The sequence below is a fragment of the Aulonocara sp. 'chitande type north' Nkhata Bay genome, linkage group LG20 (genome assembly GCF_057382095.1).
Source record: "Aulonocara sp. 'chitande type north' Nkhata Bay isolate Kocher_YH1m ecotype deep benthic linkage group LG20, A_spYH_male_GT1.1, whole genome shotgun sequence".
Taxonomy (NCBI): Eukaryota; Metazoa; Chordata; class Actinopteri; order Cichliformes; family Cichlidae; genus Aulonocara; species Aulonocara sp. 'chitande type north' Nkhata Bay.
The window spans coordinates 27,533,217-27,559,639 of NC_141363.1; the positions used below are offsets into that span (position 1 = coordinate 27,533,217).

Below are 26,423 nucleotides of genomic sequence, written 5' to 3' on the forward strand. Positions count from 1 at the left end.
CAGCTCCACCACCATCATCAAGTTTGCTGACGACACCGTCGTGGTGGGCCTGATCTCTGATAACAACGAGACGGCCTACCTGAAGGAGATTAGGAATCTGGAGAACTGGTGCCAGAGGAACAACCTCCTTCTAAACGTCAGTAAGACAAAGGAGCTGATAGTGGACTTCAGCACTAAGCAGGAGAGGAACTACCAGACCCCCGTCATCAACGAGTGCCCAGTGGAGAGAGTGGACAGCTTCAAATACCTCGGAGTTCACATCACGCAGGACCTGTCATGGTCCTGTCACATCAACACCGTGGTGAAAAAGGCCCGACAGCGTCTCTATCACCTCAGACGCTTGAGAGACTTCCAACTGCCCTCCAAGGTGCTTAGGAACTTTTACTCGTGCACCATAGAGAGCATCCTGACGGGAAACATCTTAACCTGGTTCGGGAATAGCACCATGCAGGACAGACGAGCTCTACAGAGGGTTGTGCGGTCAGCTGAGCGCACCATCCGCTCCGAGCTCCCTGACCTGCACTCAATCTACAGCAGGCGGTGCTGGACCAAGGCCAGGAAGATCGTGAAGGACCTCAGCCATCCCAACAACAGACTGTTCTCTCTGTTGAGGTCAGGAAAGCGATTCCGCTCCCTGAAGACCAACACAGAGAGACTGAGGAGGAGCTTCTTCCCGCAGGCGATACGGTCTCTCAATCACACCACCACACAGTACTGACCCACACATATGGTTCTTACACACACACTGGACTTTCTGGACATTGTTTTTGCACAACACTGGTCACTATATTCTTCATTTCCAGTTAATACTTGTACAGCTGCTGTTATTGTGTATATATTTATTTATATTTAGATTTCTTCATACATTCTTATATAGTTCTATATTGTGTATTGTGTATTTTGTTGTACAGTTATTTTATTTTCAACTTTAATTTATATATTTTATCTTATTCTTCCCAGTTAAATTTACCCTTCATTCTAATTTGTGTTGTACAGTTATTTCATTTTTAACCTTAATTTATATTTTATTCCTTCCTAGTTAAATTTACCCTTTTTAATTTTGCATATTTATTTCCTATCTTATTCATAGCCTTTCCTTTTTTTGTTTTCTTTAGGTCACGAGTAGTTGTCCAAGCATTTCACTACATATCGTACTGTGTATGACTGTGTACGTGACAAATAAAATTTGAATTTGAATTAGAATTTTTAAGGTCCTGTTGCTCACCTACAAGGCTTTAAAATAGTTTTGCACTTTCATATCTCTCTGCCTTTTTGCACCCCTATATTCCATCCTGTGCGCTCTGGTCTCAGGATATTGGCCTTCTAAGGGTTCCTAAAGCGAGAAGAAAAACCATTTTCTTCTCGTGCCCCATCTTTGGGGCAGGCATGCTCTGTGGGGGGGTTTCAAAGCTAAGTTAAAGACCCACATGTTCACCCTATCCTATGTGTCTTAATTGTATGCCTAAAGTTTTTACTGGTTCTTATTGCTATTCCCTTTTGTTTTATCTTTTTTTTAAAGTGTAGTTTTCTTTTCGTGTTGTTTTATTTATCTTCAAATAGCTGTTCAGCACTATGTTTGAAAGCATATATATCATTAAGAATCTCTGCTTTGGGGTATTATTGGATCATTGCTACTTGTTTAAAAAATAAATAAATAAAAATCACAGTATCTTCAAGCATGTAAGGCATCTTTATTTAGGCTGGTACCATATATACAATAATTTGCTGATGGACGACAGATTAACTACATTCAAATGCCATTCGCTCAACTTAAGCTCACATGAAATCATGACAACTTATAGACTGAAGGTCTGAAAATGGAAAAGTTACTTGTGTTTTAAAATGTCAAAGGAAAACATTAAATTTCAATCACAACATCTTATGATGTCTCATGTATCGTTATAAATGACAGCACCTGCTGCTGCCCAGTGTCGTGTTTCAGTTGAATGCATAACAATCATCCCCCAGGCACACCAAGTACAAATTCAACATTTTCCATCTACTGACCTATTTGTCCATCCATGGCATGCATTTCAATTACAGAGTTCCTGTGGTCCAAAACACACTTTGTCTTTTTCAAAGAAAAGCGGGTCTCCACATTAATGGACAAACATCTAAGTGTGACAGCTGAAGTGCTGTTTCAGTCCCATTCATGTTTTCACTTTAGCCTCATAAAGCAGAGCTGTACTTTCATCCTTCTCTCACTTTGGCAGCGAGTGAAGCGTTCTCCTGTCGAATCGCTTTGTAGTCTTCCAGAATCCTCTCCAGGTTAGCCACAGTTTTGTTTCCGTTTTCTGTCTCAATCTAACAGAGAATAACACAAAATGACCAAAAGACCAAAGATTTTTTTAAAAGACATGTTGCCTGTGGTGACTAAAGACAAACATGGATAAAAATATAATTACTGTGTGCCTACTATGGACCTGCTACAGGTATAATGTAGCTTAGCAAATACAACAACAAACAAAAAGACCTCAGCAATCTGTGACTGTTGCTGGTCAACTAATAGCCCTCAAATTTCAAGTCTAATACTTTTTCCTTGTTGGTTTGTTTTCATAAATACAGTATTGAATAAAACTCTCAGCTAAGACTAAATATTTAAACTAAAGAGAAAAATCTGTAAACCTCTTTGACAGCATTGTCTGTGGGGATTGGTGGGTAGAGGTTTGAGGCAATAACCCACAGGAAGAACATCCTCGGGGAAAAGGGTGACCTGAGCAGGAGATTTCTAAGTTTATAAAGGAGAGGCAGCTACTTTGGGTCCAAATCAAGAGCAGGTTTTAACCTTGAGGAGGGCAGAGCGGATCCACAAGCACGGAAACAAGAAAGAGAAAGGAGCAGATGAGGTTCTTTCAGGACACTTTTTAATACGTGTAAAAGTCTACTGGAGGAGAAAAATAACAGAAAGCTGCCACCCAGCAGGACCTTGAAGAGCACACCAAGACTCAATTATGTGACCCTGAGAACACCCCACTTCGCACAAGCATGTGCCTCGTCTCACTGAGCCAGTCTTCAGGTTTGATACTGCGCCTCCCAAATGGTCTGAAATTAATCTTGTGGTAAATAAAGCTGCCTTGGCACCAGGACCAAATGGCATGCCTCATAAGGTGTACAAGAACTGTCCCATGGTGCTGAAGCTCCTCTGGAAACTGATGAGAATAGCCTGGAAGTCCCAAGCCATCCCCTCAGAGTACAGCCAAGCAGTCGCCACCTTTACACTTCAAGAGGCCACAACCAGCTGGCATCAGCTTGGAAAAGGCATTGCAATGGGTTGCTCAACCTCACCTATCCTTTCTACCACGGCCTTCAACATCCTGCTCATCGGGTCACAGTTAACTACATCCCGCAGCTCTTTCCAGGCTGGACAACTTTGACTTTTGATTCTATTCCAATGTAACACAGCAATCAACACTGCAGCAGTCGAACTATAAATCCTACCTGCTCCTCGAGATCTCGAATCTCTCTCAGGATTGTACCGGTGTCTTCAATGGTTTGGATTAGCTGATTACAGTTCTACAGAAGAATCAAAGATGATGAAAGCATTTGTTGTTGATAGTCATCAAGGGTATAGTAATATATGATACACAGACAAACAGTGACATACTTCATGCAAGGCTGCCAGGTACTTGTAGGATTTGCGGACGGTTTCGTCTTTTTTGGCATCCTACACAAATCATACATGACAAATATTTATTGACAAAATAAACACAGGAGCAACTGATTTCTCTGGAAAAAAAGAAAACAATCAAGTCAGGGAATGACAAGATTAAAGAGCATCTATCCCATCGCTGGGAAGAACTCAAACCTCTTTTTACTAAACATTTGTTCAATGAAGAAAAAAAATTTGCTGAGAAATGGTAAAATGCTAAAAAGAAATCATCCTCATAATTATGCATAACATTTCTGAACAATGAGACAGAAGAGTTCCAATCCTGTGAAAATAAAAATTCTCTACTACCTTAAAGACCAGCTCATCAGTCACAGCAAATGTCCTGTCTAGTTTTCCAGTCAGATTATTGATCTCTTTCTGGAGCTCCTTAGTGTCTGATAAAATCTGAAAGGAAAGTGAACAGTGTTAAATCTGAATTTTTAAGGTGCAAGATTTTCAAATCACCAGGATTTGAACTTGTCTGAGATTTTAGCAGATGCACACATGGTGCGAATGTGAAAGTCCTACATGACTTCCCTTCTTGAGATCTTGCATTCAGAAGATTTTCAGAAAACTTGACCTCGACTGAAATTCAAACGTATGAGATTTTTAGTAGATGCACATATGGTCTGTCTAAGGAGCTTGGAAAGAAAAGAGTCTGGACTTCTTTAAGTTTCTTGAAGATGTTTCACCTCTCATCCGAGAAGCTTCTTCAGTTCTAAGAGCAACTGGTGGAGAGTCTCAGATTTTTAAGCCCTATGGGAGTGTCCTTACTGATCCTCTGCCTAGTCACACGAGCCAGGGTGTATACCCACACCCGTTTTTAAACCTTGGCTCGTGTGTGATTGCTCTTTCTACCAACTGCTCTTAGAAATGAAGAAGTTTCTCGGATAAGAGGTGAAACGTCTTCAAGAAACTTAAAGTCCAGACGCTTCTCTTTCCAAACTCCTTAGACTGCGATGACCTGGATGACTGAAAACCTTCACTCTAGGATTTTGGTACACGTTTCAAAATTTCTGCGTCGCCTCATTCTAGAGTTATCGCATTCACAAACTTGAGTGTTCACGCCACCTGCCAGCCTGTACACCAGACCTCATCAACCTTTTATGGCTGAGGGGTAAAAACAGAGAGAAAACCCAAACAATCAAAAGACCTCATGAGGACACGGTGACTCCTACAAACCGGGCTCAGAGAGAAGCAAACATTTGCCATTACTTGTTGTGGGTGAGGGGAAAAGAAGAGAGCAGAGGACAAAAAGTACACTATGGAAGCAAGACAGAATTTAACTACAAAAAGTTGTATTTCCTGCGAAAATGCAGTGTGAATGTCTTGTAGTAGAAACTGCTAAAAACAGCAGAGGAAGCAGAACTTTCTGCTGAAAAGAGTTGTAAAAGCTGAACTGCTTGCTAAAGATGGCTGTATTTGAAAGGGTACAGTGAAGAGTGTCGAGAAAGCTGAGTGTATGCAAGCAGGCTAACATGTGTGGCAATCGCCACAGGTAGGATTCAAACCTTCGCCACGGCGGCTGCTCATACTACTGAGCCAAACCAGTTCTGATGCCAACCAAAGATATAATGAAAAAATCAATTTGCACTGATAAGAGCAGAAGAAACAAAAATTGTGCTGAAAAGAGGTGAACTTTTGAACTTTGTGCTGAAAACAGCAGAAGAAACAGAAAATTGTGTTGAAAATAGTGAAAAAGCTCAACTTTCTGCTGGAAAGAGTTGAAAAACTGAATATTCTGCTGAAGAGGGGTGAAGAAGCTGAAATTTGTGTTGAAAAGAGTTTAAAAAAAAGTTGAACTGTTTACTGAATTTTTTTTTTTTTGTCCTAAGCGGGATTTGAACCCGGGCCTCCCGCTCTGAGAACGGCTGCTCATCTTACTGAGCTAAAACAAGGCTCAGCTCAGCGAGCTAAGTTGGTGATCACACTGATAATGTGGTCCCATTCAGTAAAATGGGCCAAAAGAATGGCATAAAAAGCTTAATATCTCAAAAAGTATAAAAGTTATGAGTACCAAAAGATATAGCTGGCATTAGCAGAAAGAGCAGAACAGTTGAAAATTTGAATGGTGAAAATCGGCTGAAAACTGAAGAAGTAGTTAACCAGCAAAGGTCGGAGCAACTAGAACTAGAAAAAGTTGCATTTCCTGCGAAAATGCAGTGTGAATGCCTTGTACTGGAATATAAGAGTACACTAAGCCGTGTCAATAAAGCAGAGTACATGCAAGCAGGGAAGATGTGCAGCAAATGTCACATGTAGGATTTGAACCTGCGCCACTAGATCTCACAGCGGCTGCTCTTCCTATTGAGCCAAACCAGCTCTGATCTCAAACAAAGATATGATGAGAGAAAAAATGTTCACTGTGCAGAAGAAGCTAAATGGTGCTGAAAAGAGGTGAAAATGCTGAAGGTTCAGCAAACAAAAAAAGATAAGGAACCTGAAAATTGCGCTGAAAAGAGGTGAAAAAGCTGAAAATTGTGCTGAAAAGAGCAGAAGAGGCTAAAAATTGTGCCGAAAAGAGGTGAAAAAGCTGAAAATTGTGCTGAAAAGAGCAGAAGAGGCTAAAAATTGTGCCGAAAAGAGGTGAAAAAGCTGAAAATTGTGCTGAAAAGAGCAGAAGAGGCTAAAAATTGTGCCGAAAAGAGGTGAAAAAGCTGAAAATTGTGCTGAAAAGAGCAGAAGAGGCTAAAAGTTGTGCCGAAAAGAGGTGAAAAAGCTGAAAATTGTACTCAAAAGAGGTGAATCAGCAGAATTCTTTTGCTGAAAAGAGGTTAAGAAGTAGAACTTTGCGCTGAAAACAGGTGAATTAGCAGAATTTCTGCTGAAAAGAGGTAAAGAAGCTGAAGTTTGTGCTAAAAACAGCTGAAGAAGCTGGAATTTGTGCTGAAAAGTAGTGAAAAACTGAAAATTCTGCTAAAAAGAGGTGAAAAAGCTGAAATTTGCATGGAAAAGAGTTAAAACTGTTGAAATGTTAACTGAAGAAAATGTTGCCATAAGCGGGATTCGAACCCGGCCCGCCTGCTCTGAGAGCGGCTGCTCATCTCACTGAGCTAAAACATGGCTCAGCTCGGCGAGCTAAGCTGGTGATCACACTGATAATGTGGTCCCATTCAGCAAAATGGCATAAAAAGCTTAATATCTCAAAAAGTATAAAAGGTATGAGCGCCAAAAGATATAGCACGCTTCAGCGGAAAGAGCTGAACAGTTTAAAGTTTGAATGGTGAAAATCAGCTGAAAACTAAGGGAGTAGTTAACCAGCAAAGGTCTGAGCAACTAGAATAGTAAGGTAGAAGAATAAAGTATAAAGAGAAACAGGAACTCAATAGTGTGAATGCCTGTGAAGCATTCACACAATAAGGTAGAAGAACAAAGTTTAAAGAGAAACAGGATCTCAATAGTGTGAATGCCTTGAGGCATTCACACTATTATAACTAGATGAGTGAAGAAGAAATGGTGAGTGAGCCTGCAGCAGCCCAGGCGTACTGCTTCAGGGTTACCTGATCCAGCCCTAACAAGTACTCTGTTAGGGTGATAAGATATGGGGTGATATCTGAGGACATTAAGTTAAGATCGGGCCTGTTTATTCAAGATCTTGTATTATAGGGTGGCTGTAGCTCAGGTGGCAGAGCAGGTCAGCCACTAATCAGAAGGTCGGTGGTTCGATCCCAGGCTGCCTCCTGGCTGCATGCCAAATATCCTTGGGCAAGATACTAACCCCATGTTTGCCTACTGGTGGTGGTCAGAGGGCCCGGTGGCGCCAGTGTCCGGCAGCCTCGCCTCTGTCAGTGCGCCCCAGGGCAGCTGTGGCTACAATGTAGCTTGCCATCGCCAGTGTGTGAATGTGTGTGTGAATGGGTGAATGACTGAATGTAGTGTGAAGCGCTTAGGGACTAGAAAAGCGCTATACAAATGCAGGCCATTTACCATTTACCATTTGTATTATGTGCAAAGGACTTTAAATCCTAGATATCCCAGGGAGCCAATAAACAGAAGCTGGGAGAAATACACTATATTGCCAAAATTATTCACGCACCATCCAAATAATCGAATTCATGCAGCTCAATAATTTCTATGGCCACAGGTGTATAAAAATCAGGAACCTAGGTATGCAGACTGCTGGTCTGGTCATAGGACATGTAAAAATCACTAATTAAGATTCCTTCAGTTCTTGGTTTTAAACATACCTTTGTAATTTCCTCCTTCTGTTTCTTGATGTTGCTGACAATCTCTAGAATTCTCTGAGTGTACGCTGAGCGAGACGCATCTTGAGGAAGATTTTCTAACTCTGTTACCTACGTTAGAAGCAAACGGGGACAAAAGACCAGCACATTTATTACACTCAGCAGCCAAAACACATATTTTGCAAACTAATCCTTCCAACTACTTGCCATAACCATTATAAACCTTATATTACGAAACAAGCTTCAAAGAATGAATGACCTAATTTGATGTATTGGAGATGCACTACTTTAGAAAAGGGATCTGTGGAGCAAATTTCCTTGCCTTTTCTCATGACATTTTTTTCAGGCTTAGAAAATACAATTTTCACGTTATTTAAAGGTATATCAACCACTCAACGTTACAAATTAAAATCATTTTTAATGTTTTTAAATTTGTCTATGTCAACCCCAATAAAAATGTAATTAGTATCTTCAATACCAGCTGTTTGTATGCATCTTCCTTCTTCTTGGCCTCCTCTGTAGAAACACGGATCTTTTCATGCAAAGACTTGATTTCGGACAGCTTCTTGGATGATTCCACCTGCGGAAAATACACAAAAATGATCAAACTGTACATTTATTGTTAAAGAAAAGCAAAAGGCCTGTTACACGACATACATCTTTGCTGCTGCAGATGTTTTTGAGTCTGCGATATTCATCAACGAGTGGAGCACGGTGTTTCTCCCACTGAGATGCCAGGTTCACGACTCGCTTGGCACTGGCCTCTACCAGAGCCTGCAGAGAGGAAGGCACATATATATAGTGGATCTGTGAGACCTGCTTGGCTGGGTGACATCAAGCATCAGCTCCTACCTGAAGTTTCAGCAGGTTATTATCTGCATCTGGCAGAAGATCAATTGTTTTCTTCTTCACTTGGATTTTCTCTTCTTTTTCAGAGTTTCTCAGTTCTCTCTGTTTCAGCTCATCCAACACCTGCACCACACCACAAATAAATAAAAATGATATTATTATATGCATCTACAGGTTATTCTGTTACATCATTAGCCACGTCGCCGTGCATATTTGTGAATCTTGAATCAGGAAACAATCATTTGTGCTCATTTTGCTCTTTTCAGAGATTGTGACAATTCATATCCTCCACAGGTTCTTACATTTCTGTCAGCACCTTTCAGTATACTGTCACTTCTGTCTGTGAGATGAACAGACTGACAGTGTCAGGAGTAAAGAAAAGGAAGCAGAACAAGAAGTGGTAACGAAGAATTTACCACTCCTACGCATGTTGCAACCCATAACTCTCACCATGTTATGGATTACAGACCTCAAACCGCCAAGACAGATCTGTTTAACTCCCCTGACCTCTAGACTGGTGTAGACTTCCCATTGAGATGTTGCTGGGAACAAAGGAAATATGAAATATCCTATTTAGCCTTCTGCTACTGCAACCTGACTCCAGATAAGCAAAAGATTATAGAGAGAACGACAGATGGATTTTGTCATCCTTGTTGATCTTCGTCTTACTTTATAAATCTAGAGCAAACCTGGGCATTGTACGGCCACATTCAGCCCTTTGGTTATGTCTGACTGAACCAGTTGAGATCAATGGGAAGTATAGCTCATGCAGTTTGTCCAGCTTTTCAGCCACCAAACACTCTGATGCATGTTACATCTCATAATGACTCAAATTGTAATCCTTAAATACAGGAATCATCTCTCTACAAGCTTTACATCTGACGTCGTGTTAAAAAAAACCCTCTACACTCTCTCTCTCTCTTTAATGTAAGATGACATCATTTGGCCCTTGCAACTCGCAGGACTCATCAACGTCTGTTCCAACAGTGAGGGTTTTGTTCTTGGAGGTAACTGAATGTTTGGATATGCTCGAGCTGAAACAAGACAAACTGGGAAGTGTCATATTTTTCAAATTCTTCATTCCATACTTAGTGTTGAGTTGAACAAAAGTCCACTGCCATAACATTTTGGTGATTGTTAAGTTACGTACAGGCGACTTGCCATATGAAACAAATGCAAATGGAGAATGTGAAGTTGCTTTTACATGCACAGTGCCAGAGCAGTGCTCTCTGCCTGCCCATCTGTATAGCATTACTTGCTGGGTGTTGCAACATCCATCAATTAACGAATTCACGTTACGTTTTGATTTTGCATTTTATATAAGAACATTAGCAGTGGAGGTAAATAACTGTTCTACGCTTTCATGTTCAGAAATATAAATCAGCAACAATCACAGAGTGCAAGCGTCACTTCCCGTCTTCTGTCTTGCTCGTTCGGTGTGGACAAGCTCTATTTTAATTGCTGCAATCAAATACGTATGCTTTATAGAAAGGCTCAACGTTATGATTCTATTATAATTATAATATAAAATGTAAATATGATTATATAATTACAGAATCCTTGAACAAATTTAAAAGGTCTAAGCATATAGTGTAGCAAGCCTGCAAATGAATGTACGTCCATGCTGCTCCCCCTGGTGGATACACAAGACATTACCGTCGACGTTCCTAGATGCTGCTTAGGGGCATTTAGCCCTCGTGATTACATCACCCACGTCACCAGCTTTTAAAGCCTACTGAAGACAACCTGAGAAAAACACTTCTTTTATTCCAAAATGCTGGGACAGCACTGAGGTACATGAAAAACAACTTAGAATAAAGTAAAAAACAAAAACAAAAATAAATTAAAACGCTTAAATGTCTAAGTGGGCATTACATAATTCAAAATAAAGGGTGACAAACGAGCTCTTTGGAGCAACTCTTTAAAAATCACTTACAAGTTTTGCCTTCTGTCCCTCGTTCCTCTAATTGAAACCTTTCACCAAATGTTTTCTATCATTAGTAGCAATACTTAAGTGAAAAAATGAAGTAAGATATGAAAGACACATTTGTAACATGAACAATTCAATCAACTTAGTCAATAATGACTTCTCCATTTCAGATAAGTAGGAAAAACAGCTATACACTCCAGTTTCCTCTCAGGAGAAAGAGACTAGAGTAAATGACATCTTTGCAGTGTATTCAGTTCTTATTTATGAATGAAAACGGGAGAAAGAGAAAAAAGTAACTATTGACTGCCACCAGTCCATCAGGTTCATCTTAGGTGAGCTTACCTGAGCGCTGGTAACACTCATGTGCTTCATGTCTGCTGCTAGATGGTCAACCTCACTGCAAAGCTGCTGGAATTGCTGCTGAAGGTAAGCCAACTCCTCCTGCTGACCCAGCTGTACATCCCCCTCTGACTGATGATTAGTCGGGATGGTTTTTGCTACTGGAGGCAATTCCTGTAGAACACACACACACACACACACACACACGCACTTTAAGGGGGAAGTAGGTTACACCCTGGACAGGTTGCCCATGCTAACACAGAGACAAACAACTACTGACAGCTATGGGCAATTTAAAATCTCCAGTTAATTAACAACTACTAATTAACAAAAACATGTAGTTGGTGCATGTCTTTAGAAAAAACTAGGGTACCTGGAGGCACGGGGAGAACATGTAAACTCTACAGAGCAAAGGCCAAGTCTATTTGTTGTAACAATGCGTACTTTCACAGAACAAACTTTGCATTAAAATTTCCTGTTTGAATCTGTAAACATACGGAGTCACAGACAGGATCCATCAGGAAGTTGCTCAACTCAGGAGCTATTAGAACTACAGTGAAAATCTTTCTTGTTATAAGAAACAAAAGCAATTCTAAAGAGTTTTCAGGCACTTAGTTTGCAGCATTACTGAAATAAAACTTCATTTCAATTTACTGAGCCCAAAGTAATGACGTGTAAAGGTAAGTTTATTGTTATCTGTATCTAATTTAGTAGTGGAAAGAGAGGCTGTGTGGTAGAAGTAAACCACACAATCATTCAACTTTTAAGTTTCTTTTTTCAGTGAAATTTCTTACACAGGCTGAAGGATGTGATGTAGGCTTTGTGAGACCTGAGCGATACATTCAGGACCAAACTTACAGATTCAAAGACAGGATGTGTTAAATGCCCCACAAAAAAAGAATTCAAACTGTCAAGCAGGTTGTTTTAGGTTTGCTGAGGTGGTCAAACTTCAATCAGAATGCATTCATTTGTTGGACAAAGTGTAAATTAGGCTGAAAAAAATGTTTTCACTGGTTAAGAGTTTTGTGAGGATCAAACTGTATGTATGCAGTTGTTTTAAACAATGCTGAGGTCTCTACCTGTGTGAAGTTGAACTTCTGTGTGTGGGTGAAGTGTGTGCCCTTGGTCAGGATGTGGCCGGGTTGAACGGAGCCTTTGAAGGCCTGCAGGAGCTCACACAGGTCAGAGGTGGAGCGAGAAACACCAAAGGCACTATGAGAAGAGGGCAGGGCAGCAGAACGCAGTTGGTCCTCGATCCGTTTATGCAACCGGGTGAATTTCCGTAAGCAATATTCCTGTTACACAACATCCAATAAACATGTTCATACAGAGGTGTACAAGGAGTTAACACTTTCAAATTTGGTGCATTTAGACAGAGCATACTCAACAGGGTATAGTTAATACTATATCGACTCGTGTGATTCAAAAGATTAGAAATCTGTGAAAAACCTTCATAGTTTCATTCAAAAAGACATTACTTACTGACTTACTACAAGCCAATAATGAAACAAAAAGGGCATGAATATTTTTAAATGTTGATACAATATATCCAAGTTAACTTTTTTGATTTAAATTACAAAATAATGAACTTTTGGACATTTTTTTGTACTGGCATTAGTAACATTAGGTTAATAGGAAGCAAATAACTCTAAGATTCAAATAGGACTGTGTGAATATTTGCCTGTGGAGTAAAGCGGGACAACAGTCCCTGATTGTTCCACTCGTTGTCCCACTCCTGAGCAGCACTTATTTCAGCTGTGTGCTGCTCCAGTATGGACGCCACCACAGAAGCTTGACTGGAAATCTGGGCGGTGACAGGGGAGAGAACGTCCCGCTGGTAGTCCTTCACTTCTGCAAACACAGCACACCTTACATTTCACTCACACTTTCTCTTTTGTAAAAACTTTTCAGAAGTGATTTCACTGCAAGTGTGATGGCAAACTGAACATTTTCATTATTCATAATTAGTAGGAAAAAACACACTGTGTGTGTGTGTGTGTGTGTGTGTGTGTGTGTGTGTGTGTGTGTGTGTGTGTGTGTGTACAGTAAGAGGACTACCTTTTGTGTGCCTCTTGCTTGAGCCTTTAGTGCAGTTTGTTAGGCTGAGGGGCTGGACGTGGAAGCTGTGCATGACTCCTTGTCTCTATACATGTGAAAATAGAAGTAAAACATTTTATAAACAAAACTGATCTTTACCTGGCTGTCTGTTAACTCAGGAAACATAGCTATGTTTAGCTCCACTTTATTATTATTTATAAGAATATTATAAATTATTTCATAGTTTATACGTTGTACTGATGCCATGAAGACACAAAAAATGTAATTCAAAAGTCTCACTCACTGCCAGTCATAATTATACACATACATTCAAAAACAAAATTAAAACTATAGCATATAACAACGAGCAGAATGGGGCATTAGTTAACCTGTGTTTCACAGTTTAGTGGTAGTCTGCATTTTGGAGGCAGCCAAGGTACAGCAAGATGGGCTTTGATCGCAGCAGCTATGGTTCTCTCCAGTACCACTGATTTCCCTAAAGGAAGACAAAAACCAAAGCTTTGGGTGACTTAAATGCATCGTCCTTGATGAAAAGTGCCCCGGTCATGTCCACATCATGATCACATCACTTTTTTTAAACAATCCACAGCAGAAAAATGTGTCGTCTTCTACAGCTGTGGTTCCCAAAGTGTGAGCCAGGGCCCTTGTTGGGCCACAAAGTTACTACAGGTGGGTCGCAGAAATTCACTTTAAAATTACTCACTAGTACGTACAGTTATGTATCTATACAAACTAACTGGCATAAAAAAGTGAAATAAAACTGGTAATAGGAGGTAGGTAGTTTATGATTTTACTCGTGTTGAATTTTGCCCCGATCCACCTGCCAATCTCCCCTCTCTTCTCACATGAACAAGACAAGTTTACAAGATTAAACACAGTTCTCCACTTAACCTGTCCCCATCCAAGAGTGGGAGGGGCACCCTTTAGGGGCACCCTAAGAGTGTTATTTTAGGTTCTAATTCTCATTACTGCCACTTCCCACTCGACTACGGACCACTCCAGTACGAGCTGGAGGGGACCACCTGATGAAGCCAGCACTTCCACATTATCTGCAAAAAGCAGAGATTCTGAGTGGAAGTCTTCTCCCACTTGGCTACGCCTAAAAATTCTGTCCATAAAATTTATTATAAACAAATCCCTGGCAGAGTGCAACACCCACTGAGAACAACTCCAACTTATGGCTGACAACGCAGACCAAGCTCTGTACCAGGACCAAATGGTCTGTAACAACATGCCAAATACCCCTCAGAGGGTATCTCAGGGGGATTTGGTCCCAGGTTCACAAAACAGGTAGACTGGTTAGATAAACTCTAAAACACATCCTCGAATATCGTCAAGAGAATAAATAGCTGGTCTAGCACTCCAGGACCAGAATGTTCCTTCTAGATCTGGAGTTCAACTGACTGGACAAACTTCCACTCTCACTCCAGGACTCAGCTGCCACCAGTTACCCACAGTTGGCACCTTGGCTCACTCAATAATTAGCCGTCAGACATTATACAGGCCACAGATCCACCTGCAAGCGTTGTTGCTGGTTATCTTTCCTGCTCCTGGTCCTGCTTTAATTTTGTGTGTGTTAAACCAAGTAGAGATATTATCTTTGACACTGAAGCCCGAGGTCTGTCCTGAGTAAAGGGGGCGTGTCCAAATAAAGCCCGTGTCAAGGCCCGAATCATTCTTCAGAATATTATATGATCAAAGATAAACAAGGTCCTGATTCTCTGAAATGACATGACTGCCTTGTTAAGTGATACAAGCTTTTGAAAAGACGCTGACATTGTTTTTTTTGTGTGAACTGGACCTGAGGTTATTCTGATTATTATGAGCTTGCAAGGAGATCGTAAGCACACTATAAATCCACCGAAAAAGATCAGCAGTCAGGGAGCATTTGGACATGATATCTCCAATAACAACTTAAATCAATCTCAGAGAGGATGGTTAGAGGTGTAATATAAAAAATGTAACAGTATACAGGAACAGATGTTTCAGCTTTGTCCAGCCACTAGCAGGATTTCTGGATGTCAGCCACTTCTACCTGCCGCTTGTCGTGCAGGGACCTGTCCTTCCATCATGGCTCCTCTTCTCTCTCTGGTGTCTGCTACCTGAGGTATTCACTAAGCACAAGGTCATTTGTGACCTTTCTGAACCTTTAATGAATACGTTATTGTCCCATCACATAGATCTGCAAACGCCTATTAAACCAGATATGTACGGTGGCCCCTGGAGACAAAGCACGTACAAACTCCAAAACACATGCAAATTCCAAAAAACAACGGAAGTGCTCCAGGACGCTAGGGGCAGTGTTGAGCTTTTGTTACCTAGTAACATGTCTGTGAAGGTTCTCAGTCATCCAGGTCATCGTAGTCAAAGTTACCTAGTAACAACCTACTACACAAGCCAGGAAGTACCAATGACCGGATTTGGGGTCTGCAGCCTTGAAGGCCGCATTTTAAGGTCACACATGTGTCCACTGTACCATCTGGGAACTCTTCTTGATTCGTAATAACACAAACACTAAATCCTCCTTCTTTTGTGCTGTTTTGTAGCAGTGTATACACCCGAGACTGTCACCTGTCTGTCTGTCCTGCACTCTCTCTCTCTTTTTCTTTCTCTCTGATTGTGTAATAAAAGTATGAACATGTATTTATAAGTTACACTTGTGTTTGAATCCTGCAGCTTATCACACATTTGATTTCCATGTGTGACAACTGCAAGTGTCCAGAGTGAGGACAGACTGAGGGACCCACTGCTGCACATCATCTGTGAGGCTTTGCACCCCTGATGATCCACCAGGACAAACTCAACAGTGTGTGAGGAAGAGGAGGAGGAAGAGCCAGCTGACAGATGGAGAGAATAGACAGACTGTTCCCTGTTTGTGAAGGACTGCTAGAAAAGTTTGAAATAACTAATTGTCTGTCCTGAATCAGTCTTATTAGGTAATGTTCAAATAATTATATCATTCCAGTGTTTTCAGTGTGGGAGAAAGTACTCAGGGCCTTCAAGTTACACACTATGAAAGGCAGCAACAAGTGTAATATTCAGAAACCTAAAGTATGTATCAGCAGCAGAATGGACCTAAAAATAAATGTTTGTTTCAGTTATATGAAGCTTTGAGTATTTGGGATTAGTAGCACTCCTGTGTTTGTTGCATCATATTGCTGTAATTGTTTATATGCTTTATATATTCTGAGGTAAGTTGATCTATAGTGTTACATCATATTCTGTAAGGATGTTATGTGTTTGTATACTTTCTGCCCAGTTTGACCCATTTAGCAGAAGCCAGCCTGTTTAAGGCTCTGATATCTATTCTGTATGACTTAAAGCAGTTATGACATGGTATGATTTTCTCACCCAATAAAGGAATATTTCATATATCAGTTTACTCTTCATTCTATCAGAAACAGTTATTACAGCCCGTACATTTTCTTTTTATAAATATATGTAAGCAATGAGCCAAATTTAGTAATGCCAACATACTGAAGGAACAACATTTGTCTCTTATATATGATACACCTATATACACACTGTCAAAGATACTTGTCTTTGAGTGAAGATTTAAGGTGATAAGACATATAAATAACTGCAACTTGAATCTGTACTGAAGCTCAGTATTTGGCACTAGGGCTGCTCGATTATGGCAAAAATGATAATCACGATTATTTGACGATATTTATTTAACCCTTTAAGATCTACCATAGAACCAAGTCCGCCAGAGCTTATAATATTTTTTTTACATGCTGTAGTGCCATTTGTGGGAGCATTTCAAGTTGCTATACATCAATACAACTGTTATAGCCCATATTTTAAAAATGTGTATGTATTAAGTCCATAGTAACTACATTAATTGCAAAAAAGTGCAATAAACTACAAAAAAATTGAAAATCGTTTTTGTTTTTTTTACATATATTTCTACTTGGAGAAATTTAAGAGGCTTATCCCTCAAAACTTTAAATACAAAAAAGTTGCAAAAAATAGTTTACAACAACAGGAAATTTATTTTGAGTGTCTTCATAGTTTTATTTTTGGAGATACAGCAATTTTTATATACTGCAGGAAAAACAAAAAAACAATCCTATGATGCAAATTTGCAAAGAATGTGCATGTGCATCAAAATAAACTATTTCCAGCAGTGCAATTCGAGTTCTAAGGCCTACAAGTAAAAAACTACATTTTCCGCGAAAATGACGTCACTTGCGATAGTTCGCGCTGACGTCTTTTTCAATGTGGGAAGTGTTACGAACAGCTGATAGGATCGGCAAAGCGTGTTTCTGGAATATTATGTTTTTGTTCCTGCAAGCGCTTTTTATGCAATTTTTGCAAAGCTATATGTGGAAGGAAACCGTGACCGAGGACAAGCTGATGGCATAAGATGTAAGTACAACTCCTCTGGTTTCATATGGAAAAAAATTTATTGTGCTAGCTTAGCGGTTCAGGTTCTACAGGGATTTAAAAATAGTTATACAAAACGAGCATGCTGCTCTGACCGGCTTTAAAGGGTTAACAATAACAATGTATTGAATAATGACTTTAAAAAATAATATAAAATAGTGTGCAAATACTGATAACAGTGCAAATGTTTGCAATAAAAGAAATAAATGAAAAATGTAAACTTTGCAGTGTTGCTCTGTGGTGCAGCTACGACACCATAGCAAAGTTTACACACTGTGTCTACTTGATCCACGTCTGACTCCGCGAACCCATAATGTTTCCACACCACTGAAGTTTTTTTTTTTTTTACCTCTCTTTTCAACCAACGGCAGTCCACTCCTCTCCAAATAACTTCTGCTTAGCTTTCCGAGCTTCCCTCGGGTCCTCTTAATTGTTGTGACGCGTGTTCGAAATGCAGAGCAGTGCGCTTGATTTGCCACACGGAGCAGCGCGAGAGTAAAGCATGAGGGAGGGGCTAATAATCGGCTCAGTCATTTTTAATGATCGTTGAAAGCCCAGATCGTAATCGTGATTAAAATTCGATTAATTGAGCAGCCCTATTTGGCACAGAGTTCATGTTCACTGCTGTAATAGCTAATAATGATTAATATAATAACTATAATATTGGCCATATTATATTTACATTACCAAAGTGATATGACTTTAGTCTCATGAACAACATCAGCTAATTCTTATTTACTAACTAATCTTAAATGACTGTTCAGTACAGAAATGAAGCCCAAAAATCATGTTTTACTGTCCTGTGGTCTCAGCCTCAGATACTTATCAAATCACACAAAGCTCTTGTAGAAACAAACAAACAAATGAACAAAATATGTTCTCCTTCATTTCTGTCAAACCAAGTTGTATGACACGTTTCTAGCGGTTAGTATCATGGTTGCTAGGCAACCTGGGAAGCGCGACGGAGACTAGACCGTCCCATACAGACAAACTTGCCGTTTATTTTGCAAATCGAGCTCAACACTGCCCCTAGTTGCAAGTGTTTTGGGGTTTGCAAGTGTTTTGGGGTTTGCAAGTGTTTTGGGGTTTGCAAGTGTTTTGGGGTTTGTACGTGCTTTGTCTCTAGGGGCCACCGTAGATATGTCCCTGTGTCTATATTAACCAATTGTTGTTAAAAGAGGAGAGCATGCTACACAGGGGTAAACATGGCCCCGTCCTAGCTTTTGATACATGCTACTGTCATCAATTTCAAATTGATCCAATATTCAAAATAAGAAAATGTAGCATTTCACAAACGAATCATTGAATTCCAGGATGCCGCCTGCACAAATAAATATTCCACAGTCAACTGTTTGTGGTATTTTAATAAAGTGGAAGCGATTAGGAATGACAGCAATCCCACCACAACGTAATAATGCTAGTAATAATCACAAAGGCTCAGGCAACCCCCCTCGCCCCCAAGATTTCAGACAGAGGAGCTAAAACAAGAACCACTGGACAGAAAAACAACGTTTCAAAGATGACAACAGGTGATGCACTCCACCGCCATGACCTGCATGCATGCTCCATCATGCAATACTCCACTGCTGAAGAAAGAGCACGTTGAAGCACATTCAAAGTTTAGACATTTAAACAAGCCTGTGAAATACTGGGAGCATATTCCCTGTTGATGGGACCAAAATAGAACTCTTTGGATGTCATAATATACCATAAAGTCTGGAGGTCAAACGACACTGCATATGACCCCAAAATGCCATACTAACAGTGATATTTGGAGGTGGGAACATCATGAGGGCTGTTTTTCAGCTACAGGATTTCACATAACTAAAGGAATGATGAATGGAAAAATGTACCAAGACGTTCTTGATAAAAATCTGCTGCCATCTACCAGGATGATGGAAATGAAACGAGGTGAACGTTTCAGTAAGATAATGATCCCAAACACAGCCGAGGAAAACTCGGCTAATAGAATGGCCCAGACAATCATCTCATCTGAATCTACTGAAAATTTTAAGAACTAAAGCTCAGAGTTCATAGAAGACTGGGCCAAAATCACACCTGAGCAATGCTGCAACTAGCCTCTCCAATCAGGAGGCATCTTGAAGCTATCAGCACCAACAAATGCTACTTTATGATGTATTCAATAAGTTTCAGTAAATTCAGTCCCTGTGTTATTTCTCATTATTACAGAACTTAATTGTTGGACATCTAAGGTTTGATTTCCTTGCATGTGGTGATTGGATGGGTTGTTACCAACATCTGGTGAGAATTCCATGTCAAAGTCACCTTTAGAAATATACTTACTTAGAAACTTGGCGACAGGGCAGAGCAACCAACCCTAAATGGTCTTTCTGCATAACCGTTATTCAAAGACCTCTTCTCGCTTCAGGGCATATCTCAGCCTTCTTAGGCTAGCTAGCTTAGCATTCCACAGAGTGTTAACTATTTAGCTATTTCCTGTCACTGGAAATAGCTACCTTTGCTCATGTCTCCCGAACCCAAAACTTCCCTATAGATCGGGCGTCATACCACTTACCCTCCAGTAAGGCGGTCCTATCTGCACCTGTATATACATATATATGTAAATGATTTTTTTTTAAAAACCAAGATATGTTTGATCTCAAGAACAACCATTTTTTGTTTGTTTGGCTTTTTTCACACATATTTGTTCTTCATTACGGGTGGGAATTGATAAGAATTTGGCGATTCTGAGTCCATTATCAATATCATTTATCAATAACTTATCAATTAACAAATCAAAGATGTAAAACCAGAACAAAGACACTTCAAAGTAGGTGATTCTACTGTAGAAACACGACCAGGTAGAAACACAGGCTGCAATCTGTCTGCTCATCAAAAGCTGAAGTTGTGTTGCCACTATTTTTCTCCTCTGACACACAGACTGAAATCAGCTGACTGTAAGAACCAATAAGTGGGATTGATATGCAGGCATATTAACAATTACAAGGAATTGGACTACTGGGAATCTATTTTTGTAGAGAACCAGCTCTCAATTTCCATCCCTAGTCCTCACAGGATCGCCACTACAAACGTGGTTTATAGATATAACAGCAAGGAAAATACTGGTGGCAGCCAGCAGTACCCCTCAGCCTTCTAGAAGATGCACCTATGGTATCAATTTGAAACTCCTCCGTTACTTAGTTCTCGAGTTATCGCATCCACAAGATTTTCATAAAACGTGACCTCTGAACCCTGACCTTGAGGTGGAGGTCACTGAGCTTCATACTTGTCAAAGTTGTATGTTCTAGCTATTAGTAGACAAAACTACGGCATCAATTTGAAACTCCTACATCGCTTTAATCTCAAGTTATCACAAACTGGGTTGTTTATGTCAGCCACCTGTCTGCCTGCCCGGCAGGATGACAACATTCAACAACTTGGCTGAATTGGCAAATCACTTCTGTTGTGGCTTCCAGCGAAATGTAGAATTAATTTGAAAATGTTATTAATAAGATATAAAGCCTTTTATGGCCTTGCCCCTGTTCATATAGCCTGTAGTGCCAAGACCTTATTCTATCAGTTCTCTTTTTAGCCATTTGATCAGGGCCTCGTGCTTTTCAGGCAGTTAACACAACAACAGCCTTTGTCTGTCCATCAGGTTGCCTGGGTCAGTGGGTTGTTTTAATGTCTGCTGAATGTCAGAGACATTTTCTACTCGAGTGTCTCAAAAAGATTTGCACTGACAGAAAAAAAATTCACAAAATAAGACCTTTGAATTTACCTGTAGCTGTATCTCATAATACTCTAATTACATCTAACATTAGAGGCTAAAGTAAAACAACAATTACTAGACAATATAGTCTATATCTCCAATATTATATGAAACTATGTGTATGCCAGAGATAAACTGTGTCAGTGCACCTGTCGGCTGGTCTGAAGTCTCAGCACTTTCTCTGGGCAGCTTCTCCACCAGAAACATGAGCAGGGAGCGGATCTCTGGTTCACTGCTGTACAGAAAAGTCTGGTATCCTAGCTCTCCTTTGTATCCAATGTCCTGAAAAATAAGAATTTACTTTGAGACAACAGAAAGCTAATTTTGTACTTTTCTAATAATACGCAATTTTGCTCTTATATCTTCGGTGAACATTATTTGCTTCATCACTCACTGAATTTCTCAGTTGTCATTAGCAATTTAGAAATTTCACCTGATGAGAAAGATAAGCCAAAACTCCAGTACAGGCTATAACTTGTTAAGCTGTGCAATAAATCATTTGAAGCCTATATTAAATTTAAAATAGTACAAAGACAATACTGGCAGCAGCCAGCAGTACCCCTCAGCCTCCGAGTAGATTCACCTGTGGTATACTTTTAAAATCTTATGTCACCTCATACTCAAGTTATCGCACTCACAAGATTTTCAGAAACTTTAACCTCTGACCTTGTCCTTGAGGTCGAGGTCACTCAAATTCAAATTCATCTGAGATTTTTAGTAGATACACTGATGTTATCAATTTCAACTCAGACGGCACCTGATTCTCAAGTTATTGCATTGACAAACTTGGATAACCACGTCGCTCATCTGCCCAACAGGGTCACGAGTCGACAATACCCATAAACATCAGTGTTTTACAGCTGAGGTGAAAAACATCTTCTTTCATCTTTTATTTGGTAAATATTTACATCGCATGTCCTTCCTGATGGAACACTTCCAAGGATTCACGTCTTCATTCATAATGTGTTAACTACCACAGGAGACACTGAGGTACAAGCAACAAGGGAATTAAATTTGTGTAACGCTCAGCCAAAAATAAATAATGCACTCATGACTGGGTGTAAAAAGAGGATCCCAGGAAGGTAGAATCTTTCAAAAGTAAAGACAGAACAGGTTCATCACTCAGAAAGAAATAATTTCACAATTTAAGAAAAATATTTATTGATACAAATTTTAGTAATGAGAAGAATGAAAAATAGAAATATCTGTATACAACAGACAATGCTGACAAAACCAAACTCAGTGGGTTCAAGTGAGAAAAGATCATGTAACTTGGAAACTGTAAAATTAATCATTTATTTTATTAAGGATCCATTCATGAAAGGAAGGTCAAATTCAACCATGCAAGAAAAACCCCGAAAAGATCCACACAGTAACTAATTCTAATTCTTCAAGGACAATCCTTTATGAAAGGGGGAGAGAAAGCTCCATCCCACTGCAAAGGATCATCTGACCATTCATAAAAACATCAACAAAATAAGCATTTTCATTGTTATTCCTTTTTCATTTCCTGTCATAACTGCCTGATATATTTATATATATATAAAAAATAAAAAAACAGCCTGTTAAACTCACAGCTGAACATCATACAGCTGGATTATGGAGTCGTTGCTCCATAAAGAGCACAGACCGCCGTATAAGCTCTATAATAATGATCAATATTAACTAAGTGTGCTCAAGCATTATCAGTGTTCATCAGTACTGTCCATTGAAGTACTGCAGTCCTTAGGATTCATTCTATATCCTATGAGGCAAAGTGGGCCAAAATTAGCAAGGTGATCTACAAACAATGTGCTGTAGTTTACATACAAAGATGCAGCCAGTTCACTTCAGTAAAAACCAACATTCTCCCAGGAGCAGCGTGAAAAATCTAGAGGGAGTGTGAGGGAGCCGCTGCAGGCCTGCTAACCAAAATAATTCAGTGTAAGCTCAGACTTCACACAAATGTTTTTCTCTGAAAACAGTGCGTCAGCTCAGATAAAGGAAAATCAATATGCTTCTGATAGAAATCATTCCGCACTGAGCACAGGGTTCAGAGGATTAGGATTCAGGTGTGGTGCAAGATTTATCTAAAGGAGGAGATTTTCCCTACAAACCTGACATCTATGTGGAACAGCTGGATTGTACAATATAAAGAAGAACCCAAAACTGTATTTACCGTCAGATCACTTATTGTGCCACATTTTGTTGTTACAGATTCAGCAGAGAGAAGCCGCTCAGTGTGTGCACAGTGCCAAGAAAAAGCTCATTTCAGTTCATTTCTGCAGTGTTTCATGAAAACTGCGGCATTAAATTGCAGTAAGTGGGGCTCACCTCACCTCTCAGCATGAGAAATGAGCGAAGAGTTTTAGGACAGAGCCAAGGTTATGGCACTGCGCTCACAGCTTAGAGCTGATCACATTCTCGTTCTGATAACATCTCCCATCCTAAAAATAAACTAGCTCTGTAATTGGAGCCAGACTGGACACACTGGGGGAAGTGGTGGAAAGATGCACACTAACGATGTTAGAAGTCATCTTGAATAACTTTGATCAATCCCTTACTCACAGCATCTTTACAGAACAAAAAAAAACATCACTACTAGAAGATGACTCTTTCTCTCTTGTAAAACAAAGAGACAGAAAATCATTGGGACCCAGAGCTATCACACTTTTTAATTCTCATACAAACAGCAGATAAGCTATGGCATTAAAACCATCAGGGTCTATCACTGCGTTTTATTTACATTGAACTGTTTTGGAAAAAACTAGGTTGTCAGCTTTTTTCACATTCTTCTTTCCATGGTGAAAAGAGAAACAACGTGTAGGTGGGGTTCCTAATTGTACTTTCTCTACCAGTTAATGATTCCTGTTGCGAAGAACTAGTTGTGCACAAACTCTTTAAGTAGACAACTGCTTACAGTGTTTGTGTCTGAACACTGCCAATTGCCTGACTGGATTCAGCCAGTGATAACAGGGGACAACAGTTCCATTCAGATATCTTACCTGACAGGCCTGTGCCAGGCTCATGCCCACTCTGAAGCGGGCAGACATACCCGGAGGGAGGGAGGTGGCCAGCGTGCTGCTCAGACCAGGATCGATCACCCGAATACATCTGACCACCGCCTCTACTATCAGCTCACTACTGAACTGTTTCACGCTATTAATTTCTTCAGGCACTTCCCTGCGGGACACGAAGACAAAAAAAAAATAACTCTTAGCTGCTACAAAGCTGGTCGTATCCACACAAGCTTCAAATAACCCACATACAGCATGATCATATGACTGGGGCTGGTTCAACACAGGACTGAGCGGAAAACTTCCCATTAGCCTGTAAACATGTCAGCTCGGTAACTTATGCTTACTTTTAAGATCACAGTGCACTGCTTGGCATTTATGAAACCCTGTTGTTGATACTTACGTCCCAACCTGTTTTAGGGCGTGAATCAGAATTTTATCAACTTCCTCCATGGCCGGAGCTTCTCTGAAAGAAGCTAAACTAGCTAACCAACTGGATAACAGCAAAGCATCCGGTGACAGTGAGGCGAAATATGAACATCGACTTCGCTGGTACTGGTTAAAGCTAAAGTATTAGCATCATTTCCATGCATAAAACACAGTTAAGGTACATTCCATCTTCTGCTAGCTTGAAAATAGAGACCAGTTACTTAGCACGACTGCCACTCCTTATATCGGCAAAACGCATTGTAATTATCCGCTGCGTTGGAGACCATTCGCTACAAAACAGCTTCTTTTGTAATTAGTTTTCTTCATTCCCTGCAAACTGAACCTGACCGGGGATTTCTCTATCAAACTAAATAAATCTGACACTTCTGTGTCTCCTACAGTGTGGAAACGAAGTACCAAGCCAATCGAATAATGTGTGAGTGAACGCGGTGTTTCTGGGAGGTTGAGTTTTATTCTAGACTTACTGTCAGCGAGAATGAATGAGAAATGAAAACTCGCCAAAATACAGTTCCCAGAATGCACCATAAAGACAGTCTCATGACTATGATAACGTTTTTTTTTCTTCAACTTTATTTAAAATATATATATCATACATAGCCGTGTCCCAATTCAGGGGCTGCAGCCTTCGAAGGGCGCATTCAAAAGCCTCGATGTGTAGCCTCCTTTTTCCTTCGTGGCCCAAACCATCCCAAGATTCACAGCGCGGCGGTGGTGGAATATTTTCTAAATAATGGCGCACGGCTCAAGAGTAAATTTCTAAAATTGATTACTGGGTTTTATCTAGTGAATGGCAAAGCGAGGCTTTATGACACTCTGAAACAAAGCAGTTGTGTCGAAACTTTATTGAGGCTTCGAAACCCAACCCCATCCCCGCAGACATGCCCTGCACAATTTCAAGCAAAGCTACTTATTATATCAGACTGTCAGTAATTGTGATCAGCAGATGTTTTCATACAAACAAGGGGAAAAAAATAATGAGACTGTTAAAGACAGATCTGTGACTATAGTGATCGATGTGCTTCAGCAAATTTCTCCATCTGTTAATATTCCTGCTGCTCACAATAAATCAATTTATATAGTAAAACAAACAGAGAAAAGTCTGCGATGTTCACTGTAACGACCACACTGATTTACAGCTGTTTTGGGGCTCAGACGTTTTGTTTGTGCTCACAGCCCTGAAACTTTGAATGTGTTTGTTTGACTTTTAGGTTTTCTGGAAGTTCATGTCATCAGGTTGGTTTTACACTGTCAACCAAAGTGAGAAGCTGGCATAGCGTTAGCTTTGATTTTAATTAACTTAAAAATATACATTTAAATGAAAAGACTACATGTGTTTTCCTTCTTTATAAAAAAAAAGTTAACATTTTCATGGGATAATTCTGACCAATCGTAACAGTCCATTTCACGCACATCTTCATCCTCTGCTGAGCAGCCTCTGAACTATGCAGAAACTTTCCTGAACTTTATCTTGTGACACTGGCGTGATGTTTTACTGGGAGTCTGGAGTTTTGGTCATAGTGAACCTGCATAAGAAAAAGAAAAAAACCCCACACATCTGTCATGAAAATTGTTAAGAAATAGATCGCCTGTAATTGATGGATTAGTTTTATTGGCGCCTCTTTTTATAGTATAAACATATTCTTTATGGCGGCGCATGTGTAAGTATGCGGATTGTAGTGAGGATGAAGTCACTTAATGCTGCAAATGACATTTTCTGTTGAAAGCAGACAAAACTAAATGTTCTCCTTAAAGCAGGCGTATTGTTGTTATTGAGATCTTTTAATGATTTTACAGCCCAGTGTGCCGCTCGCTCTCTCTCTCTCTCTCTCTCTCTCTGCTGATAGGA

At 40.0% G+C, this 26,423-nt stretch overlaps 1 protein-coding gene across 2 annotated transcripts; it reads right to left on the minus strand.

The window, feature by feature from the left end:
• Positions 1–1,671: 1,671 nt before the first annotated feature.
• ccdc22 (CCC complex scaffolding subunit CCDC22) lies at positions 1,672–26,108 on the minus strand. Of its 2 annotated transcripts, none has more exons than XM_086277275.1 (16): positions 25,962–26,108; positions 24,116–24,293; positions 21,281–21,413; positions 13,378–13,484; positions 13,010–13,094; positions 12,633–12,802; positions 12,031–12,246; positions 10,955–11,125; positions 8,686–8,805; positions 8,491–8,607; positions 8,312–8,413; positions 7,837–7,944; positions 3,959–4,054; positions 3,605–3,664; positions 3,439–3,513; positions 1,672–2,304 (listed from the first exon to the last, which is right to left on the minus strand). In XM_086277275.1, the coding sequence occupies exons 1-16, from the start codon at positions 25,976–25,978 to the stop codon at positions 2,191–2,193; spliced, it is 1,869 nt and encodes a 622-aa protein (XP_086133401.1). In that variant the 5' UTR covers positions 25,979–26,108; the 3' UTR covers positions 1,672–2,190. The 2 variants fall into 2 exon arrangements, with proteins under 2 accessions (XP_086133401.1, XP_086133399.1); XM_086277273.1 differs by lacking the exon at positions 25,962–26,108 and adding an exon at positions 24,531–24,991.
• Positions 26,109–26,423: the final 315 nt, after the last annotated feature.

Bases quoted from the DNA above. Each gene is read 5' to 3' on its own strand.
- ccdc22 (XM_086277273.1), bottom strand. From the start codon at position 24,580: ATGGAGGAAGTTGATAAAATTCTGATTCACGCCCTAAAACAGGTTGGG. The intron at 8,806-10,954 runs GTAAGCTCACCT...GGTGTGGTGCAG, and splicing joins TGAGTGTTACCAGCGCTCAG to GTGTTGGATGAGCTGAAACA. The intron at 8,414-8,490 runs GTATGTCGTGTA...TATTTTCCGCAG, and splicing joins ACATCTGCAGCAGCAAAGAT to GTGGAATCATCCAAGAAGCT.